The 22,750-nt window shown below is 34.6% G+C and overlaps 1 protein-coding gene across 3 annotated transcripts in view; it reads left to right on the top strand.

The window, feature by feature from the left end:
* Positions 1-22,750, top strand: part of TDRD3 (tudor domain containing 3) — a 158,133-nt gene that overhangs the window by 68,504 nt on the left and 66,879 nt on the right. For all 3 annotated transcript variants that reach the window (XM_025874788.2, XM_073894469.1, XM_073894468.1), the window contains exons 4-7: positions 1,294-1,454; positions 6,078-6,219; positions 14,050-14,121; positions 16,354-16,503. In XM_025874788.2, the coding sequence (XP_025730573.1) occupies positions 1,381-1,454; positions 6,078-6,219; positions 14,050-14,121; positions 16,354-16,503 (438 nt within the window). In that variant the 5' untranslated portion in view covers positions 1,294-1,380. The remainder of the gene's footprint in view (positions 1-1,293; positions 1,455-6,077; positions 6,220-14,049; positions 14,122-16,353; positions 16,504-22,750) is intronic.

The raw sequence follows: 22,750 nt of genomic DNA, 5'->3' as shown, positions 1-22,750 counted from the left end.
GAGAATGATAAACATTATAATAACTATAACCTGCCTATGGTTTCATTTAAATGTCCTTATTTTAATGGCATTAACAAAGCAAAAGGAAAGGTTCATCCTGAATTCACAGCTGATCTGTACTTGTTAAAAGTTTTGGACTTGTTTTAACTTGGAATTTTTTTTTTTAATAACTGAAAATTAGATGAAATTTTAGTCTCTTTTTTCTAATTATATTCTTTAGGACTAAATTTATAACAAAATTATTCCTCTATAGGCAAAATACTGGTAAATATGAAGTAGAAATTTGTTAGTTTGGGACATGCTTACTCAAGAAATTAAATATAAATGTTTGTCAATCATTGCACATTTTTCTTTGCTGAAAATATAAATTACATTAATATGCACAGAAAGATTTTACTCAACACCATGTAACAAAAAAGTAGCCTTTTTTTCCCCTTTGGAGGTATGATACTACTGAAAGGTATAATATTTTATAATGTGGAAAATATGACTTTGTGACAAAATTATTTTTCAGCCATGTAAATAGATTTTACCAGCACTTCCCAATTATATCATGAGCATTTTATTATATAAAATTTTTAAGAGCTGGTTAGTCCATCAGTTTTATTTTTGGCTTTGATTGAAATGTGGCCAGAGGGAGCATTTCTTCTCTTTAGTGCCAGGCATGTAATACAGCATTAGATTTAAATTTACTTAAAAAGATAATGTGAACATAAATTAAATACAGCTCACACTTTTTCAACTTTATATGGTTTAAATTTTGGAGTATTGTATCCTTCATTAATGCCAGAAGAGGGTGTACTTTAAACCTGATGTTTTTAAACAGTAAACACTCCTAAAAAAAAAAAATAAAAATAAACAGTAAACACTCCTTCCAACTGGTGCTGTAAAGTTGATGTCCCTTAAAAAATTACCAAATTCTTTAATTCCATGTCCCTTAATTACATGGGAGAAGATGGGGTGGGGGGGGTGCATGTGAATAATTTAGAGCACATAATACTAAAAACATCTGTTAATACACCTTTAATCCAGAAATACAACTTTGTTTTCCTCAAGTTTTCTCATTACTTTCTGAAAATGCATTCAGAATTAATGAATTCAGAAGACCCTTTTGAAGTTTTATCTTTAAATCCCCCCAAACCCTGATGTGTGTTATATAATTTCACTTTTGAACTTATTTAATTGAAATTATTATAAATCATGAAGTATGACGATTAAGGAAGAGAGAAACAGAATAAATGAAAAACAAAGCCATGGCTAGAAAGTGATATTTATTCCTTTGTGTTTTGACAGCTTGAAGGTCCATGTGTTTTGCAAATTCAAAAAATTCGCAATGTTGCTGCACCGAAGGACAACGAAGAATCTCAGGCTGCACCAAGAATGCTGCGTTTGCAGATGACTGATGGGCATATAAGTTGCACAGCTGTGGAATTTAGTTATATGTCAAAAATAAGGTGATTGACACTTTAATTTGTGTATTTGTTACAGAGTGTGAAGATGCTATTCAAAATGGATTTTGTTTTAGGAATTTTAGAAAGAAGGAATGAACTATTATAATTACCTGTTACAATTTTTCAAAAGAAATTAAAGAATTTAAATTTCTACTTTATCTGTATAGGAAAATAGGAATGGAGTTACTCTTTCCTTAAATGTTAATTATTTAAAAAAAAAAATTCAAGGTGGGGCGCCTGGGTGGCTCAGTCGTTAACCGTCTGCCTTCGGCTCAGGTCATGATCCCAGAGTCCTGGGATCGAGCCCCACATCGGGCTCCCTGCTCGGCGGGAAGCCTGCTTCTCCCTCTCCCACTCCCCTCCTTGTGTTCCCTCTCTCACTGTGTCTCTCTCTGTCAAATAAATAAATAAAATATATTTAAAAAAATAAATAAATAAAAAAAAAAAAATTCAAGGTGTTTTTGTAAGAAAAGTAATCATTTCCACTTTTTTTTCAGTAAATTTTAGGTCATTCAAAAATTTCCAAGAACAAACAATTTATCTGAATATGTTACCATTTCTTCTTTGACAGCTGTGTCCAGCACACTAGAAAAGTTTTATGGACAAATGAGTTTTCCTAGGAAATGATTGAAGCTAGAGACATGTGCCACTCCACTTTCTGAAAGGACAGGGAACACTATAAGGAACAATTTTCCAAATTCTTTTGGCTATTTTTATGAGAAGTTTTTATTTTTATTTGCATAAATTTGATGTGTAACTGTGTAAGTTTAAATTGTACAACATTTTACTTTGATACTCTTATATATTATGATCCCTAATGTAACAGCATTTATCATATTACATAATTATAGTATATTGTTGCCTGTTTTTATTATACTGTGTATTAGATCTCTGTGGCTTGTTTACTACTCATTACAGATTTATACTCTTAAACACCTTTAATCTTATCTCTCCCCACCGTTTCCTGGTAGTCACCATTTTATTCTCTTTTTACAGGTTTAACTTATTTGGATTCCACATATAAATGATATCATACAGTCTTTCTCTGTCTGAATTATCTTGCTTAGCATAATTGTTTAAGGTCCATTCATGTTGTTGCAAATGGAAGGATATTCTCCTTTCTCATGCTGAATAATATTCCATTGTGTATATGTACCACATCTTTTTTATCCATTCATTCGAGTGGTTTCCATATCTTGGCCATTGTGAATAATATTGCAGTAAACCTGAGAGTACGTATTTCTGGTCAAAATCCTTCATTTCCTTTGGGTGTATACCAGAAGTGGAATTGCTGGATTATATGGCAGATCTATTTTTAGTTTTTTGAGGAGTCTTCATATTGCTTTCCATAGTGGTTGGACCAATTTACATTTCTACCAACAATGTATGAGTTTAGGTTTTGCCCTCAAATAGCTCCTCTCCTGATGAGGTAGGCACATAGGCGTATAAGTTATAATAAATATGTCAACTAAAAGGGTTAGGAGTCGGGGCGCCTGGGTGCCTCAGTCCTTAAGCGTTTGCCTTCAGCTCAGGTCATGATCCCAGGGTCCTGGGATTGAGCCCCACATCAGGCTCCCTGCTTGGCAGGAAGCCTGCTTCTCCCTCTGCCTGCTGCTCTCTCTCTCTCTCTCTCTCTCTCTCTCTCTTTCTCTCTCGCTGACAAATTAATACATAAAATCTTAAAAAAAAAAAAGGGAAATAAAAAAAGATTAGGAGTCCAGAAAATTAACTCTGCTGGGGGGGAGCCAGGAATAAGACTTAAAATATGAACAGGTATTTCGAGAATGGTGAGAGGAGGGAATAGTGCATGCAGAGACGTGGTGTCCTGAAGAGCTTTGGCGGTTTGGGATGGTGGTATATGGGAAGAAGTGTGATAGGTTGAGGCCTCGAAGCCATGCTCAGTGATTTCCCTTCTTTTTTATTCTTCCTTCAACCTGTATTTGCCTCTTTCTTTCCTTAGAAGATATATGTTTGTCTAAAATACTGATTTTTATATACAAAGCAGGTTTTGTTGATTTTGTATTACGTTGTCTTTTTTTTTTTTAAGTAGGCTCCATGCTGAGCATGGAGTGCAGGGCTAGAACTCACAACCCTGAGATCAAGACCTCAGCTGAGATCAGGAGTTGGACGCTTACCCGTCTGAGCCACCCAGGTGCCCCTGTTGTCTTTTTGAAGAGTGGAAGGGTTCCTGCTTTTGTGGGGAGAGCCTCTCCTCTGACAAATTCAGTCAAACCCCCTACAAAGGAGTTCACAAATGACTCAGAAAGACTTGCTGTGTAATGGCCCCCTCTCTGATTTTACTGCTGTGTATTTCTCTGAGCTAAATGAAAACACAAGGTTGTCCAGAGAGTTTAACTGTCTTCTTTTGTTGAATTTATTGCAATTTGACATTGAAAAAAAAAAATACTACCATTTGCTCCCTGACTCACCATTGAAGTAGCATGTCTACTTTTGTTGCTGTAAAAGCAACAGCCTGCAGAACTGTTTTCACATGTGAACATTTGGGAGACTTTTATCGAAGTAATATTGGTTAGTGGTTATCTTAGAAGCAAAGTAGAATAACTCACTAGAGAGGATACACCAGGATCTAATATGGACTGTGTTGCCTTCAGTGGACATTGCATTTCTCTGGGGTGCTTTTTCAGCAGCTCTTCTGTTCTACTTCCTGATTGGCTTCAACTTTTAAACGCCCACTTCTCATTGTTTTTGTGTTTATTTGTCTTGTTATAGTTTTTTAAAAATTGCATTGAAGAGAGAGTAGAGGCACTTTGGGGTGCCAATAAAAATAATAATTAAACCAAAATATGCTCTCTGAATAAGGGTTAGTTAGGGCCCTGAAGGTGATGTATTAAAAATTATATTAAAATTTTAACACGTACTTATCTTTTTGTGGGAATAGAACTATCATTTAATGTGGTGAGTGGGATTTTTTTATCAGTTATCCTAATGAAATTTTAAGTACATCTTCAAATAATTTGACAACTTTTTCTTCTTATCCTATTAGGGAGAGTTTGAGAAAGGTACAGTCATTTTATACAAAAATTAGTTTATCATTTGTTTTCAGATTAGCTTTTAAAGTTATATTATCACAACTTAAATGTCCCTATAATTTGCATCCAGTCTTTTAAGTTCTTATGTAGTTTTATTGCTAATTTGTTTCTAGATTTTCATTGCATTTTCCAGTATCACCAATTTGTAAGAAATTATTGGCTAAAAATGGTTTTGAACAATAAGTTTTATGTAAATGATACAATTCAGTAATTATAATAGTTTCTTTAAAGAGTATAGCATCCTGTAGTTGAAACTTTCTTTTAATCCTTAAATGATGATACAGAGTTATAAAAATCTGAATCTGCTGATTGCCTGAAATTGGGAAAAACTTCTTAGTGTAACTGTATTCAATTGTTGCTGATACTGAAGTCTGATAAATATTCTAATTTACTACCACAGAGCTCTCTACTTAAGGGTTAGGTTAGGCATAGCTGTTTATGACTATTTGTTCTATGAGTTACATGTGATGACAAAGCTTGGGATCTTCAGAATAGTTTTTACCAGATAATGTCTTACTTTCTATGAGATCTTTGAGGCTTTAAAAACAGGAGTGTTCTATTTCTTCTTGTTAATACTGTTTTAAAGCCATCTTTCTTCAAAATAGACCAGTGATATCAATGCTTTCACTGATTTTGCTGTTGCATATATCAGCACATGGTAAATATCCTGAGCTTTAAAAATGTGGTCCATGTGAAGCCCTTTCAGCCTGATTTTCTAATTTGTCCTAAGTGTATGAGAATAGTCTTTACTCCTATTTAGAGTACTTTATCCCTTGCTGCATGTGCAAAGAGATGGGGTGGGACTCAGTATCTGTGCTTTTATTTTAGAATAAATCTCAGTAATGAAATGGTTCCTTCCACTGTTCCTTCTAACAAACAGTTGGTAGGGGGATAAACATTTTGTCTCTGGTTTTTGTAAAAGGGGCCGTGGTGTACTGTTTTCCCTAAGTCTGATAATATTTAGCCTATTACAGACAAGTTCAAATTAAATTAAACTTTAAAGTAAATAATTCTCATGTGATCTTTAACTAGATGGTTAACAAAAAGCATTGTTTGTATGGATTATGGTAGCTCATATAGATGTAAAATTTCTAGGATTATTACTGGTCAGGTATCTTTTTGTGTATTGAAATTTAATTTGCACATAGTATATCTTTGCAATGCATAGTCAAAGCTCAGGGAAAAATGGCAGATCTTCCATTTGTACAGCATGCCATGTATGACATGAGAAGGTACTTCCATATCTTTTGTTCTGTTTATCTTTACTATAAGTTTGTGAGGTGTGATTTTTATTGTCCACGTTTGTTTTCTTTTTTTTAATGGGGAACCTGAAGTTCATTTGTTAGGTAAAAAGTGACAGCCTTGGATCTGGTCTTCTGACCTCTTTCCTATAGGTAATCTATTCGCACTATATAGCCAGTTTCCTGAAAAAAAAGCTTATGTATGAGTGTGTTTTGAAGAACTTGACCAGGTTCAGGACTGAATTCAAGTTCGGGGAAGGAGCTTCAGTGTGTTTTAACTCTCTCTCTCTCTCTCTCTCTCTCTTTTTTTTTTTTTTTGCTTTGCTTTGCTTTAGCCTGAACACACCACCTGGAACTAAAGTGAAGCTCTCAGGCATTGTGGATATAAAAAATGGATTCCTGCTCTTGAATGACTCTAACACCACAGTTCTTGGTGGTGAAGTAGAACACCTTATTGAGAAATGGGAGTTACAAAGAGTAAGTGTAAACTAAGAAAAATGGTTGAACTTTTAAAAAACTGCACTTTTTTTATGGCATTCTGTATTTTAAGGCGATCTTCCCATAATGAGCAGTAAAACTAGTATTTTGTGTCAGATTGAATCAAATGTAACACAGTGATCTTTACAGAAAACTATCTACCTTTGTTTAAGTATATTCTTTGTCTTGAGCAGATGTCATTTTTCAGTATTTACTACATATTATTACATATTTTAAAAAGTAATTCTTTACTGACAAGTTTTCAAAATTCCCAAGCTGCCATTAATAAACTACGTATAATATATCTGTGTATAATTCTGCAAAAAACCAATGTTTGTGAATATATATGAATATAATCTATGTCTGTTTGTCTCGTGTACAACCACACATACATACAACTGAAAGCAAGTTGTATATAGAATTTCACGTTAATGGAGAGATTCTTATTGCCTTGTCTTCCTAGGCATTTTAGTTGTTTTCCCCATTTATATTAGCGATATCTTCATCTTCCTAGTCACCTAGGTTGTCTAGTGATTTTGTGTCTAGTTTGCTTCCAGCAGTCAATTCTGTTGATCCACTGCAGTCAGATCTTAAATCGGTCTCTTGCTCTCCAGGTCCATTGCTGTTGCTGTAGTTTGTCTTTTTTTTTTTTTTTTGCTTATTTTTTTAATTTTTTAAAATATTCACAACTTGATTATTTTAGTTTAAGTCTTTTGCATCTCTCACCTGGACTATTACAGTAGCCTTTTCACTGGTCTCTCCATATATACTTTCTCCATCTTCTAATTTATTTTATTTATTTCTTCAAGATTATCTTCCTTCAGCATCACTCAGGACACATCACCCCTGCTTTTATTTCACGTGCCTTAATTTGGCATTCAAGGCTGTTTACAATCTAGCCCTGGTTCCAGTTTTCCTTTTTAACTTTCTAAATTATTTTACATGGATTTTGTTCTGGCCAAATGGAACTACTTCCTCTTTCTTTGATTCTCTATGCTTCCCTCAGTTATACTTTTGGGGAAAAAAGGCTTTTCCCACATTCATATTATTTATCTTGTTCTCTTTCTCCTGATCCCTGCATGGCCAAATTGTCCCCATGCTTTTAGACCCTGGTCAAATGCTTGCTTCTTTACCAACCCAAGTAGTTGCTCCTTATGGAATTCTTGGAACATTTTATTTGTATCAAGAAGCGTATTACTTTTTACCAACACTAAAATTATGTTTAATTAGCTCCTTTAATAGATTGCAAGTTTTTTGAGGTCAGAATTGTTTGTGCTTTTGTTCAATTCCATGAATATTTGTTGAGTAGTCTGTAGTATTGTGCTGGGCTCTTCACATCAGTATACCATGTAATCTTCCTAACAATCTTATGAGGGAGTATTATGTCCATAGAAAATGGACTTAAGGAACTGTTAAATAACTTATTTTATGATTACAGAGCTAATAAGTGATAGATCTGAGACTTCAGGTATCTCTGAAGCAGAGCCCTGATCTTTACATACAAAAAACATTATAACAAATGACTGTGGAATGAGTGAGTTACAAAGCACATAAAACTAATTACTCTTTGCTAAAATTGATGTTCTTGTGCTACCCTCAAATTTTGCCTATTGCCTAGAATGAGCCAAGGGGCCTAGCAATAGAAGCTTTTGCTATTTTATAATACATTATTCTTTTCTATTTTCTTAGTTTGAAAATGCCTCTGTTTGGGAGGTAAATAAAGAAATTGAGGCACATTTTTTATTCCTTAGTATTCATTACTTATTATACTAATGTGCTACACTTAGGTCTACAGTTATCTACAGGTGTATCTTATCTATAAGATAATGTTCCATAACTGCACTGTTTAGTTAAAATGTTACAAAAGCAAGTAATTCAGAAGTGGCTTGATAGTTTTACAGAAATAGCCAAATTTATGAACTTTGAATTTCCTAGAGAAATCCCACCCATTTCATGTAGCTCTTTCTTTTCACAAGTTAATAAATTGTTTATTATTAGAGATTTTTTAAAAATGTGATAAGATGTTCTCAAGTCAGACCAGTACCGTATATTACTTACCCTACCCCAGCCAGAACTACTTTACTAACTGTAAAGTCAGTTCAATGTTCCTAGAAACTTCCTTACTCCTAAAACACACACACACACTGATTATTAGTAGTTTGATAGTTGTCTTTGTAATGTTTTATTATATTGTGTTTGCATTTTGTTTCCTGAAAGCTGTATTATTTTTCTTGTTAGGAGGCAATAAAAATTTACATTAAAAAGCATTTAAAGTCATCTTAATACGATTATAGTTCTCTTTGGTTTCATAGTTGTTGCTGTTTTGATTTGGTAACCACAATAATGTAGAAACCATGGAGAATTTTCAATTACTTAACAAGCATCTAGCAGGTGGTACACATAGAAATCAGGTGTACACATAGAAACCATAAACCATAGAGTTAATTTTGAAAGAGGACCCTAACTGTTTTGTAAAATAAATAGGGGACATTGGCAGTATTTAAACCATGTGCAGGTGTTATAGCTATAACAAATTGGTGATAGGTGACAAAAAGAAGAAAAACTCAAACCTCAAAATGTTTTGTATGTTGGACAAAGACAAGTTCTAGAGAGTTCTGAACCATATGTAATTTATAAAGTGATACAGTTTCTGTAACATTTTCGCGTCCCTCACCCTGTTCCCATGACAGATCTGGGTTTGTTTTTTTCTTTGGTATGTATGTATGGTAATGTATACATAACATAAAATTTGACATTTTAACCATTTTAAGTGTAAAATTCAATGGCATTAAATACATTTATATTGTTAATCCAAAGATCACAGCCATCCGTCTCTAGAATTTTTGTTTTCCAAAACTTTAACTCTGTAATAACTTCGCACCCCCCTACAGCCACCTGTAGTCTCTGGTAGTCACCATTCTACTTTGTCTTTATGAATTCAACTACTCTAGGTACTTCATATAACTGGAATCATATGATATTTGTCCTTTAGTGTCTAGCTTATTTCACTTAGCTTAATGTTTTCAAGGTTCATCCCTGTTGTAGAATTTGTCGGAATTGCCTGACTTTTTAAGGCGGAACACTATGCCTGTGTGTGTGTGTGTGTGTGTGTTATCTATGTGTGTGTATCTATGTGTGTGTATCTATGTGTATAGACACACACACACACACACACACACAACATTTTCCTCATTCATCCATTGATGGACATTAGGGTTGTTTCTACTTTTTGACTAATTATGAACAATGCTGTTATGAACATGATTGTGCAAATATCTGTTCAGGTTTCTGCTTTCATTTCTTTTGGGCATATCACCAGAAGTAGAATTGCTGGGTCATATGGTAATTCTTTTTTTTTTTTTTAAAGATTTTATTTATTTATTTGAGAGAGAGAATGAGAGAGAGAGAGAGAGAACGAGAGGGAAGAGGGTTAGAGGGAGAAGCAGACTCTCTGCTGAGCAGGGAGCCTGATGCGGGACTCGATCCTGGGACTCCAGGATCATGACCTGAGCCGAAGGCAGTCGCTTAACCAACTGAGCCACCCAGGCACCCGGTCATATGGTAATTCTATGTTTAATCTTTTGAGTAACTGCCATATTGTTTTCAACAGTGATTGCATCATTTTATATTCTCACCAGCAATGCACAAGAGATCTAATTTCGGGGCACCTGGGTGGCTCAGTCGTTAAGAGATTAATTTCTCCACATCGTTGCCAATCCTTTTTATTTTATTTTATTTTATTTTTTATAATAATCATCTTAATCAATGTGAAGTGGAATCTCACTGTGGTTTTGATTTGCATTTCCCTAATGCTTAGTGATATTTAGTAGCCTTTCATAGGCCATTGGTATATCTTCTTTGGAGAAATGTTTACATCCTTTGTCCATTTTTTAGCTGGTTTGTTTATAGTTTTTTGTCATATGAGTTCTTGATATTTTCTGGATATCAATTCTTTATCAGCTGTATAACTTACAAGTATTTTTTCATATTCTGTGGGTTGCCTTTTCACTTTGTCAGTAGAATCCTTTGGTGGACAAAAGTTTTTAATTTTGGTGAAGTTTAATTTCATGATTTTTTCTTTTGTTGCCTGTCCTTTTGGTATTGTATCTAAGAAATCATTGCTAAATCCAGTGTCCTGAAACTTTGCTTCTGTGTTTTCTTTTCAGAGTTTTATGGATTTGAATTTAGGTATTTGGTACAATTTAAATTAATGTTTGTATATGATACAAGTTAAGGGTCCAATTTCATTGTTTTGCATGTGGATACCCATTTTCCCAGCACTGTTTCTCCCCTTTCACCAATGAATGGTCTTGTCCACCCTCATCAGAAATCATTTGACCATATATGCAAGCAAGGGTTTATTTCTGGGTTCTTTATTCTTTTGTTCCATATGTCTATCTTTATGCCAGTACCACGCTATTTTGATTATAGTAATTTGTGGTAAGTTGTATAATTGAAAAGTGTGAGGCCTTTTTAGGATAGTTATGGCTATTCAGGGTCCCTTGAGATTTCATATGAATTGTAGGATGAATTTTTCTATATCTCCAAGAAAAAACTTCTTGGGATTTTGATGGGAATTGCATTGAATCTCTAGACCACTTTGAGTAGTATTGACATCTTAACAATATTAATTCTTTCAATCCATTACCACAAGTTATCTTTTCATTTATTGGTATCATCTTTAATTTCTTTTAGCATTTTTTGTAGTTTTCAGTGTATAGGTTTCTTTACTTAAGTTTATCCCCAAGTAATTTATTCTTTCTGATGCTATTATAAATGGAAGCTTAAAACTTGCTGTTGTTTTTGCTCATTCTGGTTCTCAGCAATGACTTCAGGGAATTCAAATGTTGGTTTCTGGAGACTTTTCTCTACAGGTCCCTCTTTTACAAAACTCTGCCCTATAACTTCTAGTTGCTTCAGCCTGCCTGAACTGTGAAATTAATTTTCTCAACTTGGCTCCCTGCACTCTGTCTGCATGATGTTTCTGAGCAGAAATGCAGAGCTCATCTGTTTTGTTTTGTTTTGTTTTTTTCTCTTTCTTTCATGGATTATAGTCCTGCACTACTTATTGTCCTGTGTCTTAAAACAGTTGTTTCTTACATGTTGTCCAGATTCCTACTTGTTTATAGAGGGAGATGAAGTCTGACTTTTGTACATCCATCAGGATGAGAAGTTAAATCCTATGTTTTAAATTATATGATGTGTATTGAGAGATGATATTATTAGCAGCTTATGTGAGCTTTTTGAGGGTTATAGTATAAATTGAAATGATTGGTGTTTAAATAATCCTATTCTTATATCTAAACTGAAGCTGAGAAAAGGACCCCTAGATAATTGTATGCATTTGCTGTTTTTTTAAATAGGTTAAAATCTTAAGTATAGCTTGTAAGGAAATATGACATTCCTATATGGTTTAAATTACTCTTTGCTTAATCAGCTGAATAGTACTACTGCCTTTAGTCTTAACATTCTTTTTTTTAAAAGATTTTATTTATTTATTCAAGAGAGAGCGAGAGCGTGAAGGGGTTGGAGGGGCAGAGGGAGAAAAACTCAAGCAGACTCCCCACTGAGCGCGGAGCTCTATGCAGCGCTCCATCTCATGACCCTGAGATCATGACCTGCTGAAATCAAGAGTCGGATGCTTAACCAACTGAGCCACCCAGGCGCCCCTAGTCTTAGCATTCTTTATATAAATTACCTAAAATGCATAGTATTCTCTACATAATTCGGGAACTCTAGAACATGTTTGAAAAATGCACATGATTTTTAAAACTTCTTTCCACCCACTGTTTAACAGCATATTTTAAACATAACATTTTCTAATGATAATTATTAAAGATGCACAAAAAATTTTAAAGTTGAAAAGATGTATTAAATGACAACTGGTGCTTAACAAACATGTTAACACCTCAAAAACAAAACAAATAGGACTAGATGACTGAAAGGAGTCCTTCAGAAGATTCCTTATGATGTTTTTGAAGGACATTATGATGTGAGAAATTGTTTTGCTAGGAGGATCTTTTTTTTCCCATTTTTATAATATGTTGTTATCTTTCTAGTCTTAAATATGAGAGGGGAAAAAAGGAAACTAAAATCAGTAGGGTTTGGAAGCTTATTTTTATTAAAGAACAATGGGCTGATTACTTCTTCAAAGTATAAATTGATTTGTAAAACAAGACTTTATTAAGGGAATTTTACTGTAATTAAAAGTAACCTCCATATCATAAACTAGAATATGATCTTTTTAAATAATTAGAAATCACTTTTATCGTTAAGTATTCCTATGAACTGTTGCTAGTCACAACACTTTGACACCAAATGTGTGTATTTTCCACACCAAACAATTCTTTGCTTCTCTATAGACACCACGTGGATGTCCTAAAATTTAATTCAATTCTGACTCTACCCAGAGTTAGTACAGACCCCACAGCTTAAGGACTCAATCTCACAAGACTGCTCCACCACTTCAGATGCCAGTTGCAAATAGTGGGTCCCCAGGTTGCCCACACTTCCGTCCAATGTGGTTACAAATTGAAGATCCTCAAGACCCCCTGCTCAGGTTTGATAAATTGCTATATGGCTCACAGAATTCAGGGAAACACTTTACTTACTATTACAGGTTTATGGTAACGGATATGATAAAAGACACAAATGAACAGCCAGATGAAGAAATACAAGATCTAGAAGGGTCCCTAGCACAGGAACTTCTGTCCCTATAGAATTGGGTGTGTTCTACCTTCCCAGCACATGGATATGTTCAGCAGCCTGGAAACTCTCTGAACCTCATTGTTTAGGGTTTCACTGGAGGCTCATTATATAGGCATGATTGACTAAACCACTGGATATTGGTGATTAACTCAGTCTCGTACCTTCTAATCACATTAGTAGTGCCTCTAGCAACCAGCCCGGATCCTGGAACTATCTGGCGGCCCAGCAATAGTCGCCTCATTAGCATGAACTCAGGTAACCTCAAAGAAGCTTATTATGAGTAACAGAAGATGCTCCTCTCACCCCTATCACTCAGGAAATTCCAAGGGTTTTAGGAGCTCTGTTCCAGGAACTGGGGAAGAAGACCAAATATATATATGTATATGTATATACATATATGTATATATATGTATATACATATATATTTATTTATTTTATCACAATATCACAAGCATGTTGTTTGCTAATAGTTTTTATGTCTAAAAATTTATTTTTATTTTATTTTATATTTTATTTATTTATTTAAATTTTATTTTATTTTGAAGATCATTTCCAGGTAATATTTGTCTGTCAGATTATAGTTTTAATATGCTTTAAAGTGAAATTCTTGTGGGCGCCTGGGTGGCTCAGTTGGTTGAGCGACTGCCTTCGGCTCAGGTCATGATCCTGGAGTCCCGGGATTGAGTCCCGCATCGGGCTCCCTGCTCGGCGGGGAGTCTGCTTCTCCCTCTGACCCTCTTCCCTCTCGTGCTTTCTATCTCTCATTCTCTCTCTCTCTCAAATAAATAAAATCTTTAAAAAAAAAAAGTGAAATTCTTGTTACCAATGTTGTCTTGAATTTACCCCTTGTTGAGGAGGTTTTTTTTTTTTTTAACTGTTTTCTTTTTATGGGAGCATGTTGGTAGGTACTTTGAAAATTGTATTTGAATGTATACTTTAGTATGGGGAGGTGGGGAAGAACCTTTGCCTAATTATTAGCGTAATTACATAAAACATTTTATGTAGTTTGAAATAATTTATAGAAGGCTTTTTTTCCTGTTCTGTATAATCTACTAAAGTAAGTGGATTCCTGGTACACTGTAAATGGTGTAATTTCTGTTTTGTGACTCACTTTTCTCACAGAGCTTGTCAAAACACAGTAGAAGTAATATTGGAACTGAAGGTGGACCACCTCCTTTTGTGCCTTTTGGACAGGTAATGACTTTCATGTTGGCAGATTAATTTTAATCAGCAAAAATTGGTTTTCATTTGTATTCCAACTGTGTTTAGTTTTGTGCTGAACTATTCATTTAGAGGTCATGGGACTTATGTGGAAATATATTAAATACAGAAATTTAATAACTGTGGAGTTTTTTCTTTAAATTGTTGGTGTAGATTCTTTTCTCAAGAGCTATTAACCCACAGATTGAAGGAATTAAAAGGCACACCTGAAGAGCAGCAACTTAGAACTAATTAAGATAGGATGGGGGGGACTTTTTTTTTTTTGAGAGAGAGAAATTCAAAAGAAAGAAGACAAATGTATGCTGTAATTTCCCACTTTGTCAGTAGAAACACAAGAGGGAGAGAGAAAATGAAAGTGTCAACAGAAGGATGGGACATAAAGGTGAGAACACAGAGGCCTCACTGCACTTCAGTAGGGCCTGTCGTCCCAGCTGTCCTCTCCTGGATTTTGTTCTTCTGCCTTGATCCAAATACCCACCTCAGGCGAGAACTTAATTTCATTTCTATTTGGTGTTTATTTTTTTAACCACAGCAGCCCTGATCCTTCTCTCATAAAAGCTAAAAGTGTTCTACTTCCTATTTTTCAACCCAACCTCTGCAAAATGTTACACTGAGGTAACGCCTTGGCTGGCAGGTATATTGGGTCTTCCCTATTGTACTCAGCATCAAATTGTATCCACAACAGTCTCCTGCAGCCTTTCCCTGCTTTATCCCTGCTGAGTCTGAGAATAATGCCTGTGGCAGCTTTCTCTTTGCTTCTTGATGGCACCAGCTGTTGGTAATCTGCCTTTGTGCTTGCTCTTTATTTTTCTTGTAGAGTGCTAGTGCAGAGTGAATATGAGTTCCACAACAGGTGGGAAATAGAGCTATAGCGTAACAGTAGTTGTTTTGTTTTGTTTTGTTTTGTTTTTTTGGTGTGGAAAAGACATCTGGCTGGTCAGCAGATAAATGGGTACAGTCAGTTGACTGGCATGCTTTCCAAAAATCTTTTTGTAGAGTCAACTCAAAATTAAAGTCATTCTTGCATTATGGCTATTTTGAAAATACTTTAAAAATATGCCGCTTTTACCATGCTTTGGCGCCAGGCATGGTGAAGATGAAAGGAGGCATGATGCCCTATAGTCTGATCCATGTTGATGCTATTTTCTCTTCTACCAATGTAATAAACCTTCAGAATGGAAACAGAGCATAAACAGTCTAATAATTTGTATTTGAATCTAGTAAATACATGTTTGCAAGAATTTGCTTTCCTCTTAAACATTTTGGTGATAATATTTCTTTCATGAATTGCTCAGAGAGACTTATAATCTAATAATTTTCAGGATTATAAAGAGTGTTTGTTTTTTAGTTTTTTAGATTAGGAAACATTATAAAAGTTAGAGTTTTGATAATATTTTTTATAAAGTCCATTCTGAAAAATTCTTATTCAGTTTGTCTTAGCCTCGTGCATGGGTTAAAGATAGATAACGCTGGGTGTGTTCTGGCATCAACAGGATATACTTATATTGCTGAAAATCTGTATTTGTTTAATATATTTGTTTGAGAGCATGTTTTCCTTTTTTTATTGTTAAATTGAGACAAGGTTCATTTTATAGGATTTTTACTGCCAAGATTGGAAGGGAGAACAGAACTTGGGGCTTATTTTTAGGCAGTGATAGCTTTCTTAATTTATCTTATGAAACTAAAAATCAAAAACTTTGTGGCCTGATTGAGAGAACAGGTATGTTTTTAGATTTTGGTTTATAAGTTCAGAGACAGCTTATCATATTTAAAATAACCATACTACTTAAAATAATCTTCATATGCATATTTTGGCATAATACAAAAATCAAGCTCTTAATAAAAAACTGAACTTAGCTGTTCTTGTACAGTAGTATAGACTGTTTGAAATTTAGAATTATTTCAAGTCCTATTATCCTAGAATGCAACCTAGAATGGTTCAATGTATGTTTTAAATATGTGCCCTATTTTAGATGGCCACATTTTTATGTAGCTTTACATTTTATTTACCAGTTACATTTATTTATAAGTTAATTTAATCAATTTTCTACCTTTTTTTTAATCTGTGGGAAAGAATTATATTTTTATGAGCTCTCAGTTGTTGTCACTGACACAAATATTTCTTTTGAGGTATTACTTTCTTATGAAAAACTTGAATCACTTTTGGAAATACTGAAGTGTTTTATTTTTATTTATTATTACCAGAAGTGCATATCTCACGTCCAAGTGGATAGTAGAGAACTTGACCGAAGAAAGACATTGCAAGTTACAATGCCTGTCAAACCGACAAATGATAATGATGAATTTGAAAAGCAAAGAACTGCTGCTATTGCAGAAGTTGCCAAGAGCAAAGAAGTAAGAAACTAAATCATTATAAATTTCTCTTATTTCTTGTCAGTATGTTCTATTTAGGTTACTCATAATCATTATTGTCTTTTCATACAAGGTAACTAATTCAACAAACTTTTTGACATTCTTCTTGCATATTTCATCAGTACAAATGCCGCAGTAACTTACAGAGTCTTCAGCTTACACATTTTGCTCATATGTTCTTTTTCTTTTTTTAAAGATTTTATTTATTTATTTGAGAGAGAGAATGAGATAGAGAGCATGAGAGGGGGGAGAGTCAGAGGGAGAAGCAGACTCCCTGCTGAGCAGGGAGCCCGATGTGGGACTTAATCCCGGGACTCCAGGATCATGACCTGAGCCAAAGGCAGTTGCTTAACCAGCTGAACTACCCAGGCGCCCTCAAATGTTCTTTTTCTTAATCTCCTTGACAATTGTTTTATTTTTTTATTTTTTTTATTTGAGAGAAAGAAAGAGCACAAGTTGGGGGTGGGGGGAGCTGAGAAGGAAGAGGGAGAAGCTGACTCCCTGCTGAGCAGAGAGCCCGGTGCAGGATGCAGGACTGGATCCCAGGATTCCAGGATCATGACCTGAGCCTAAGGCAGACGCTTAACCGACTGAGCCCACCCAGATGCCCTCTCCTTGACAGTTCTTGCTAACAGACTACCCTTTTCTCCCTCTTCCTTTTCTTCTTAATAGCGTAACAACTGAACTCAACACTTTGCATTATAGCGGAGTTAGTTACGTTAGTTGGGCTAAATGCCACTTCTGAGGAATGCAGGTAAAGATCAGAGGATAAATCAGTGGTTCAAGGATTAATATTTTTGTTAGTTTTCATTCTTCAATCTACTTAGTAAAAAATCATTTTTTTCTTTGAGTCATATGTATTTAATATACACACACACAATCCATCATGCTCTAACAGCCAAATGGTTTTCTTTTAATTATTTAAACTTTCTTGCTTATTTGAAATAGGTGTTTTCTATAGTTATTTAATTGGTTTTAGACTTTGATAAGAAATTTTTGTTCATGAATTCGTTGCTTAGACAGACTTTTCTTAATCAGTGAGATTGAAATACTTTCCTTTATTCATTAGAAGTTTAGCTAACACTGCTTTCCTATTTAAATTTGAAGTATAAGAGACTTACTGAATTTTAATTGTTCTTCCTGCAATGTCTTTCTATCATCTGTCACTTGTGGGTCCAAAAGCACAAGCTCTGGAACCAGACAGCCCAGAAGCATATACTGCTGACAACCTTGGATAGGTTACTTAGTTTTTTGTGCCTTACTTTTCTTCATCTATGAAAAGGGGATAATAATGGTACCCACTTCCTATGGTTGCTGGAGAATTAAATCGATAATCTTTAAAATATTTAGAATCCTGCATGGCACAGATCAAATTTTCCTTCACTAAAAGCATTCAATAAATGTGACTATTGCTATTCTTTAGTATTTCCTATGTGCTAAGATACATTTTTTAAAAAATCACTTTTAATGCTTCTGAAATTAATGCATTTTGCATAGTTCACATAAAATATATTTCTTCTTTCCCAAAAAGCTATTAAAATTATGGAGTTTAAAGAGTATATTGGGTATATATCAATTCCTTAATGATTATAGGAAAGTTGTTCTTTTGATATACATTTTTCTCACACAAACTTTCCTCCCAGAATTTTGTTTGATGTGGTTATAGCTCTTTACTGGAATATAGTTATACTGTAATATGCTTCATTTTTTTAAAGTTATAATTGATCCCATTATATTTTCCATAAATACTTGATAAGTAAAGAATCCTAGTTTTCTTTTTTTTTAAGATTTTATTTATTTATTTGACAGATTTTATTTACTTATTTGACAGAGCAAGAGAGGGAACACAAGTAGGGGGAGTGGGAGAGGGAGAAGCAGGTTTCCCGCCAAGCAGGGAGCCCGATGTGGGGCTCAACCCCAGGGCCCCAGGATCATGACCTGAGCCGAAGGCAGACGCTAACGACTGAGCCACCCAGGCGCCCCAAGAATCCTAGTTTTCTGAAGAAACTTAAAACTTCTCAATTTATATATAAGAGAACTGATGTCTCAAAACTAACTGAACTTGCTTAGTGTTACTCAGTGGCAAATCTAGGACTAAACCTATATGCATTATAGTAGATTATCCCTATATCTATATATCTTTCTATAGTTAAGTACACACACACAGATTTATATTTAAATGTCTGAATAGCAAAATCATATAACACTGTAATTGTTCTGAAAAGATGTTTTATGATCATCCATTTAAACACATGGATTTGGTGGAATCTACTGCACATGATCAAGCCATGATTTTCATTTATTTTTTCCTTTATTCCTTAATCAGCAAATATTTTTTGAAAATCTATATACTAGGAAGGGTTTTATTTTTTATTTTTGAGAGAGAGAGAGAGCGAGCGTGGAGAAGTGGGAGGGGCAAAAGGAGAGGGAGAGAGAGAGAGAATCTTAAGCAAGCTCCATGCCCAACCCGACAGGGCTCGATCTCATGATCCTGAGATCATGACCTGAGCTGAAATCAAGAGTTGGACACCTAACCAGCTGAGTCACCCAGGGGCCCCCTAGGGTGTGTTTTAAATGCTTAGGTTAAATCAATGAACAAAATAGGCAAAAGATCCCTGCCCATATCAAGCTTATATTTTAGTAAAAGAGAGAGACTATTAGCACACTGAGTAAAGTAAGTTATAGGGTAGTTTAGATGTTGGTTAAGGGCTATAGGAAGAAAAAAAGTAGAGTAGGTTGGGGAGTTGGGAGTGCCAGTTGGGGGTGGGGTGCACTAAAATAGGATGGTCAGAAATTGAAAATTCTTTTAAATTTTTGTGTAGTTTACAGTCTAGTAAGGATACTAATATAAACATGCTAAGTAAGTTACAGATTTCAGTTTTAAATACAGTAATTTGACTAGGTCTCAGGATGATGAGATTTGAGCCAAGATTTGAAGGAAGTAAGAGAATTAGCTATATGGTTACATGAGAAGAAAAAGCCTTTGCAAATGTTCTAAAGAAGGAGTATATGTTCAAGGAATAGGAAGGTAGCCAGTGGAAGCAGAGAAAACAAAGGGACAAGAAGTAGAATATAAAGTCAAGAGTGATAATGGAGGTCAGCTTATGTAGGTCTCTGTAAGTCATGTTAAAAACACTAACTTATTCAGAGAGAAATGAGAGCCTTTAGAGGGTTTTCAGCACAGCAGTAACATCAACTTTAAAAAGCTAATTCTGGCTGCTAGGTTCAGAGTAGATTTTAGAGAAGAAAATTGAATCAGACAAGTTAGGAAATTATCAAAGTAATCCAGGGAGGGAAAAATAATGGTAGCCAGGATGATGATGGCAGCTGTATAGGTGGTGCCAAGTGGTCAGATTCTGGAATTTTAAAAGTAGAGCTATCACGATTTCTGAGATACTGAGCATGAGAAGAGGTGTCATGAATGATTCCAAGGGTTTTGCCCTAAGAAGTTGGCAGGTTAGAGTTGCTTACTTTGAATTGGAGAAGACTATGGTGGAATGGGTTTGAGGATAAAGATTTGGTATTCTGTTTTGAACATATTGATGTTGAAGTGTGCCTGTTAGTCATCCATGTGGCTTCATAGGCAGTGAGACAGAAGAGTATAATTGAAAAAGTGAGGTTTGGAAGAAATCTGCATTTGGAAGTTGTAGACATACATAGATGCCTTTTGAAAATCATGAGGCCAAATGAGATCACCAAATGAGTGCTGAAGTGAAGAGAAAAGGGGTAACAAATGAACCCTGTAGCACTAGAGGTTGTATGAAAGAGGTTGAACCAGCCAAGGTACAACCAGGAAGATAGGATCAAAACAAAAGAATGCAGAAATTGCATCATGGAGGAAGGGGTATTGAACTTGTCAAAAGCTGTTGAAAGATCATGTAAGATGTGGTCTGAGAAATAATGTAGAGTTGGGGAATTAATTTCCTCTAAATTCCTCTAGACATTCTTGTGGATGGTAGTAAGATAAAATATACAGTGCTAAGAGAAAGTGAGTATGCAGATATCAGTGGGTGGGTTGATGTGGTGAAAATCTATGCAAGTTCTGTAATGATTATTTCAGTTTTTTCAGTGAGGAAGTAAGCAAGGTCAATAGTAACAATGGAGGAGAAGATGTTGGAGGTTTGAGGAGCAAGGGGACTATGTAAAGTAGTGGTCTAGAAGACTGAGAGGGTGGATGGGCTAGGGAAATACAGTAAGATTGCTAGGGAGCATTAAGGGCTCACTTGAGTTTCATGGTCATGATGATTTCATGAATTCCTAAATTGTACACTATGGACAAGATGGTGTCACTCTTAAAGGACAATACCATTTACCTTATGGGTAATGTTTAAGTTGTTTTGTTTCTAAATATTTATATGTTTAGTGAGTGGCAACTGTTATAAAACAGTGAAAAGCAATTCTGAAAATTTATCCTATTGTTTAATCCATAAAAATGGAAAGAAAATAATAAAGAAAAGCATCCAGAAGATGGGACTGTTTCACTAGTACCCAAAGAAAAAGTACTTTTGGGGTTATGGAATTTAAATTCCAGAAATATATTTAATTTGGAACATGTCAGTGTCCAGAGTTCTCAGGTAACTATGTTTTAATACATTAAGCAAAACAGTTAATGTTGCCATGGATTGTGAGTGTTTACCATGTGCCAGTTACTAAATTGATCACTTTGTGTTGTTGATGTCATTTAATTCTTACAATGTCCCAAATAGGTAGGTTTTTCTTATCCCTGTTTTAAGAATGAAGAAACCTGTCTTGTAGTAGGTAGAAGTAACTTGCTGAAGGCAGGAGCTAGGAAGGGGCTGAGCTAAGATTTAGTCCGAGTCTCCTCAAGTTCTAAAGCCTGTGTTCTTAACTATATATACTACACTGTCTCCCAGACTAATAAACTTTATATCATAATAATATAAGCTCATATTTTTTCATTATGGTTTTATAAGTGATGACTGTCAAGACATTACAATTGCATAAAACAAAAAAATGAATGAATCTAGTTATACACTTTTGGTCTTTGAAGATGTGGTTTTAATTTCGGTTTAAATAAAATTTAAATACTGTGGTGCATCAACTGCCTAATCAATATTTAGTATGTTGTCTGGTTAATGCTTATCTCATATCATTTTTCTGTTTCTCAGGTTCTGTTTCTTTATATTTTCATCTGATTCAAAATAATTTCCCAATGTTATGTAAATTTATATCTAGGATGTTTTCTTACTGTCATAATTTAAAAATATGCATAAAACTATTATTATCACTAATAAAAAGCAAGTGTTCACTTCTTCCTCTTTTATTAGATCTATTAGAACTATAAAGATATTGTGTAACCAAATGTTTAATTTGATATTGTACAAGTAAAGTAGTGGGTTGCTTTTCAGTCATGATTTTGTATCTTTCCAAACTAATGTTCTTTACATTCTAGTCTTTTCACAGTAGTTTTGATAAAAATGAGATCAAATCAGATTTTCAAATGTGATTAAACATAATTATTCAAATAAGTCAGGCAAAATAAGAAATAATGGACTTTAAAGTTTTTACACATAGTTGGTAAGATGGCATGTTATGTAGTTAATATAAATAATAAATTAGTCATGAAAGTTTCAATACAGTGTTAAAATTCATATTATTTGTTTACTTTTTAAGATCATACAGTCAGGGCCACCTGGGGAGCTTGGTTGGTTAAGCATCTGACTTTGGCTCAGGTCATGATCTCAGGATCCTGGGATTGAGCCCCACTATGGGCTCACTGCTCAGCGGGGAGTCTACTTGTCCCTCTGCCCCTCCCCCCACTCATGCGCATGCACTCTCTCTCCATCTCAAATAAATAAAATCTTAAAGAAAAAGATTATACAATCATATTACTGGATCACAGACCTCATGTAACCGATTCCTAGACATGTTTAATGCCTTGATAAAGATAAGACTTGCTATATAACCCAGGCCTCATGATATCACTAAAGTATTGTACCCTAGAATTATTTTAACACCTAATCTCCATGAAGCTGGTACTGTTTTATTTTCTTCTATATTGTTGTCTACTTAGGTTTACTCTGATGACTTGCCTAGAAGACTTAAAGATTTCAATTAATGTAATTTTTTTATTGCTTCACAGGGACTTGTAGAAAGAAGAGATTATGTCCAGTAGATATTTGTTTAAAAAGAATTAGTTAACATTTCATTTTTTTCATGTAAAACATAATCAAGAAGCTTTTAGGTGCTTCAGTTTTACTAGGTGTTT

The sequence above is a fragment of the Callorhinus ursinus genome, unplaced genomic scaffold (genome assembly GCF_003265705.2).
Source record: "Callorhinus ursinus isolate GAN/ISIS: 27379988/994484 unplaced genomic scaffold, GSC_fseal_2.0 scaffold7, whole genome shotgun sequence".
NCBI lineage: Eukaryota > Metazoa > Chordata > Mammalia > Carnivora > Otariidae > Callorhinus > Callorhinus ursinus.
This window is presented reverse-complemented; position numbering and strand designations above follow the sequence as displayed.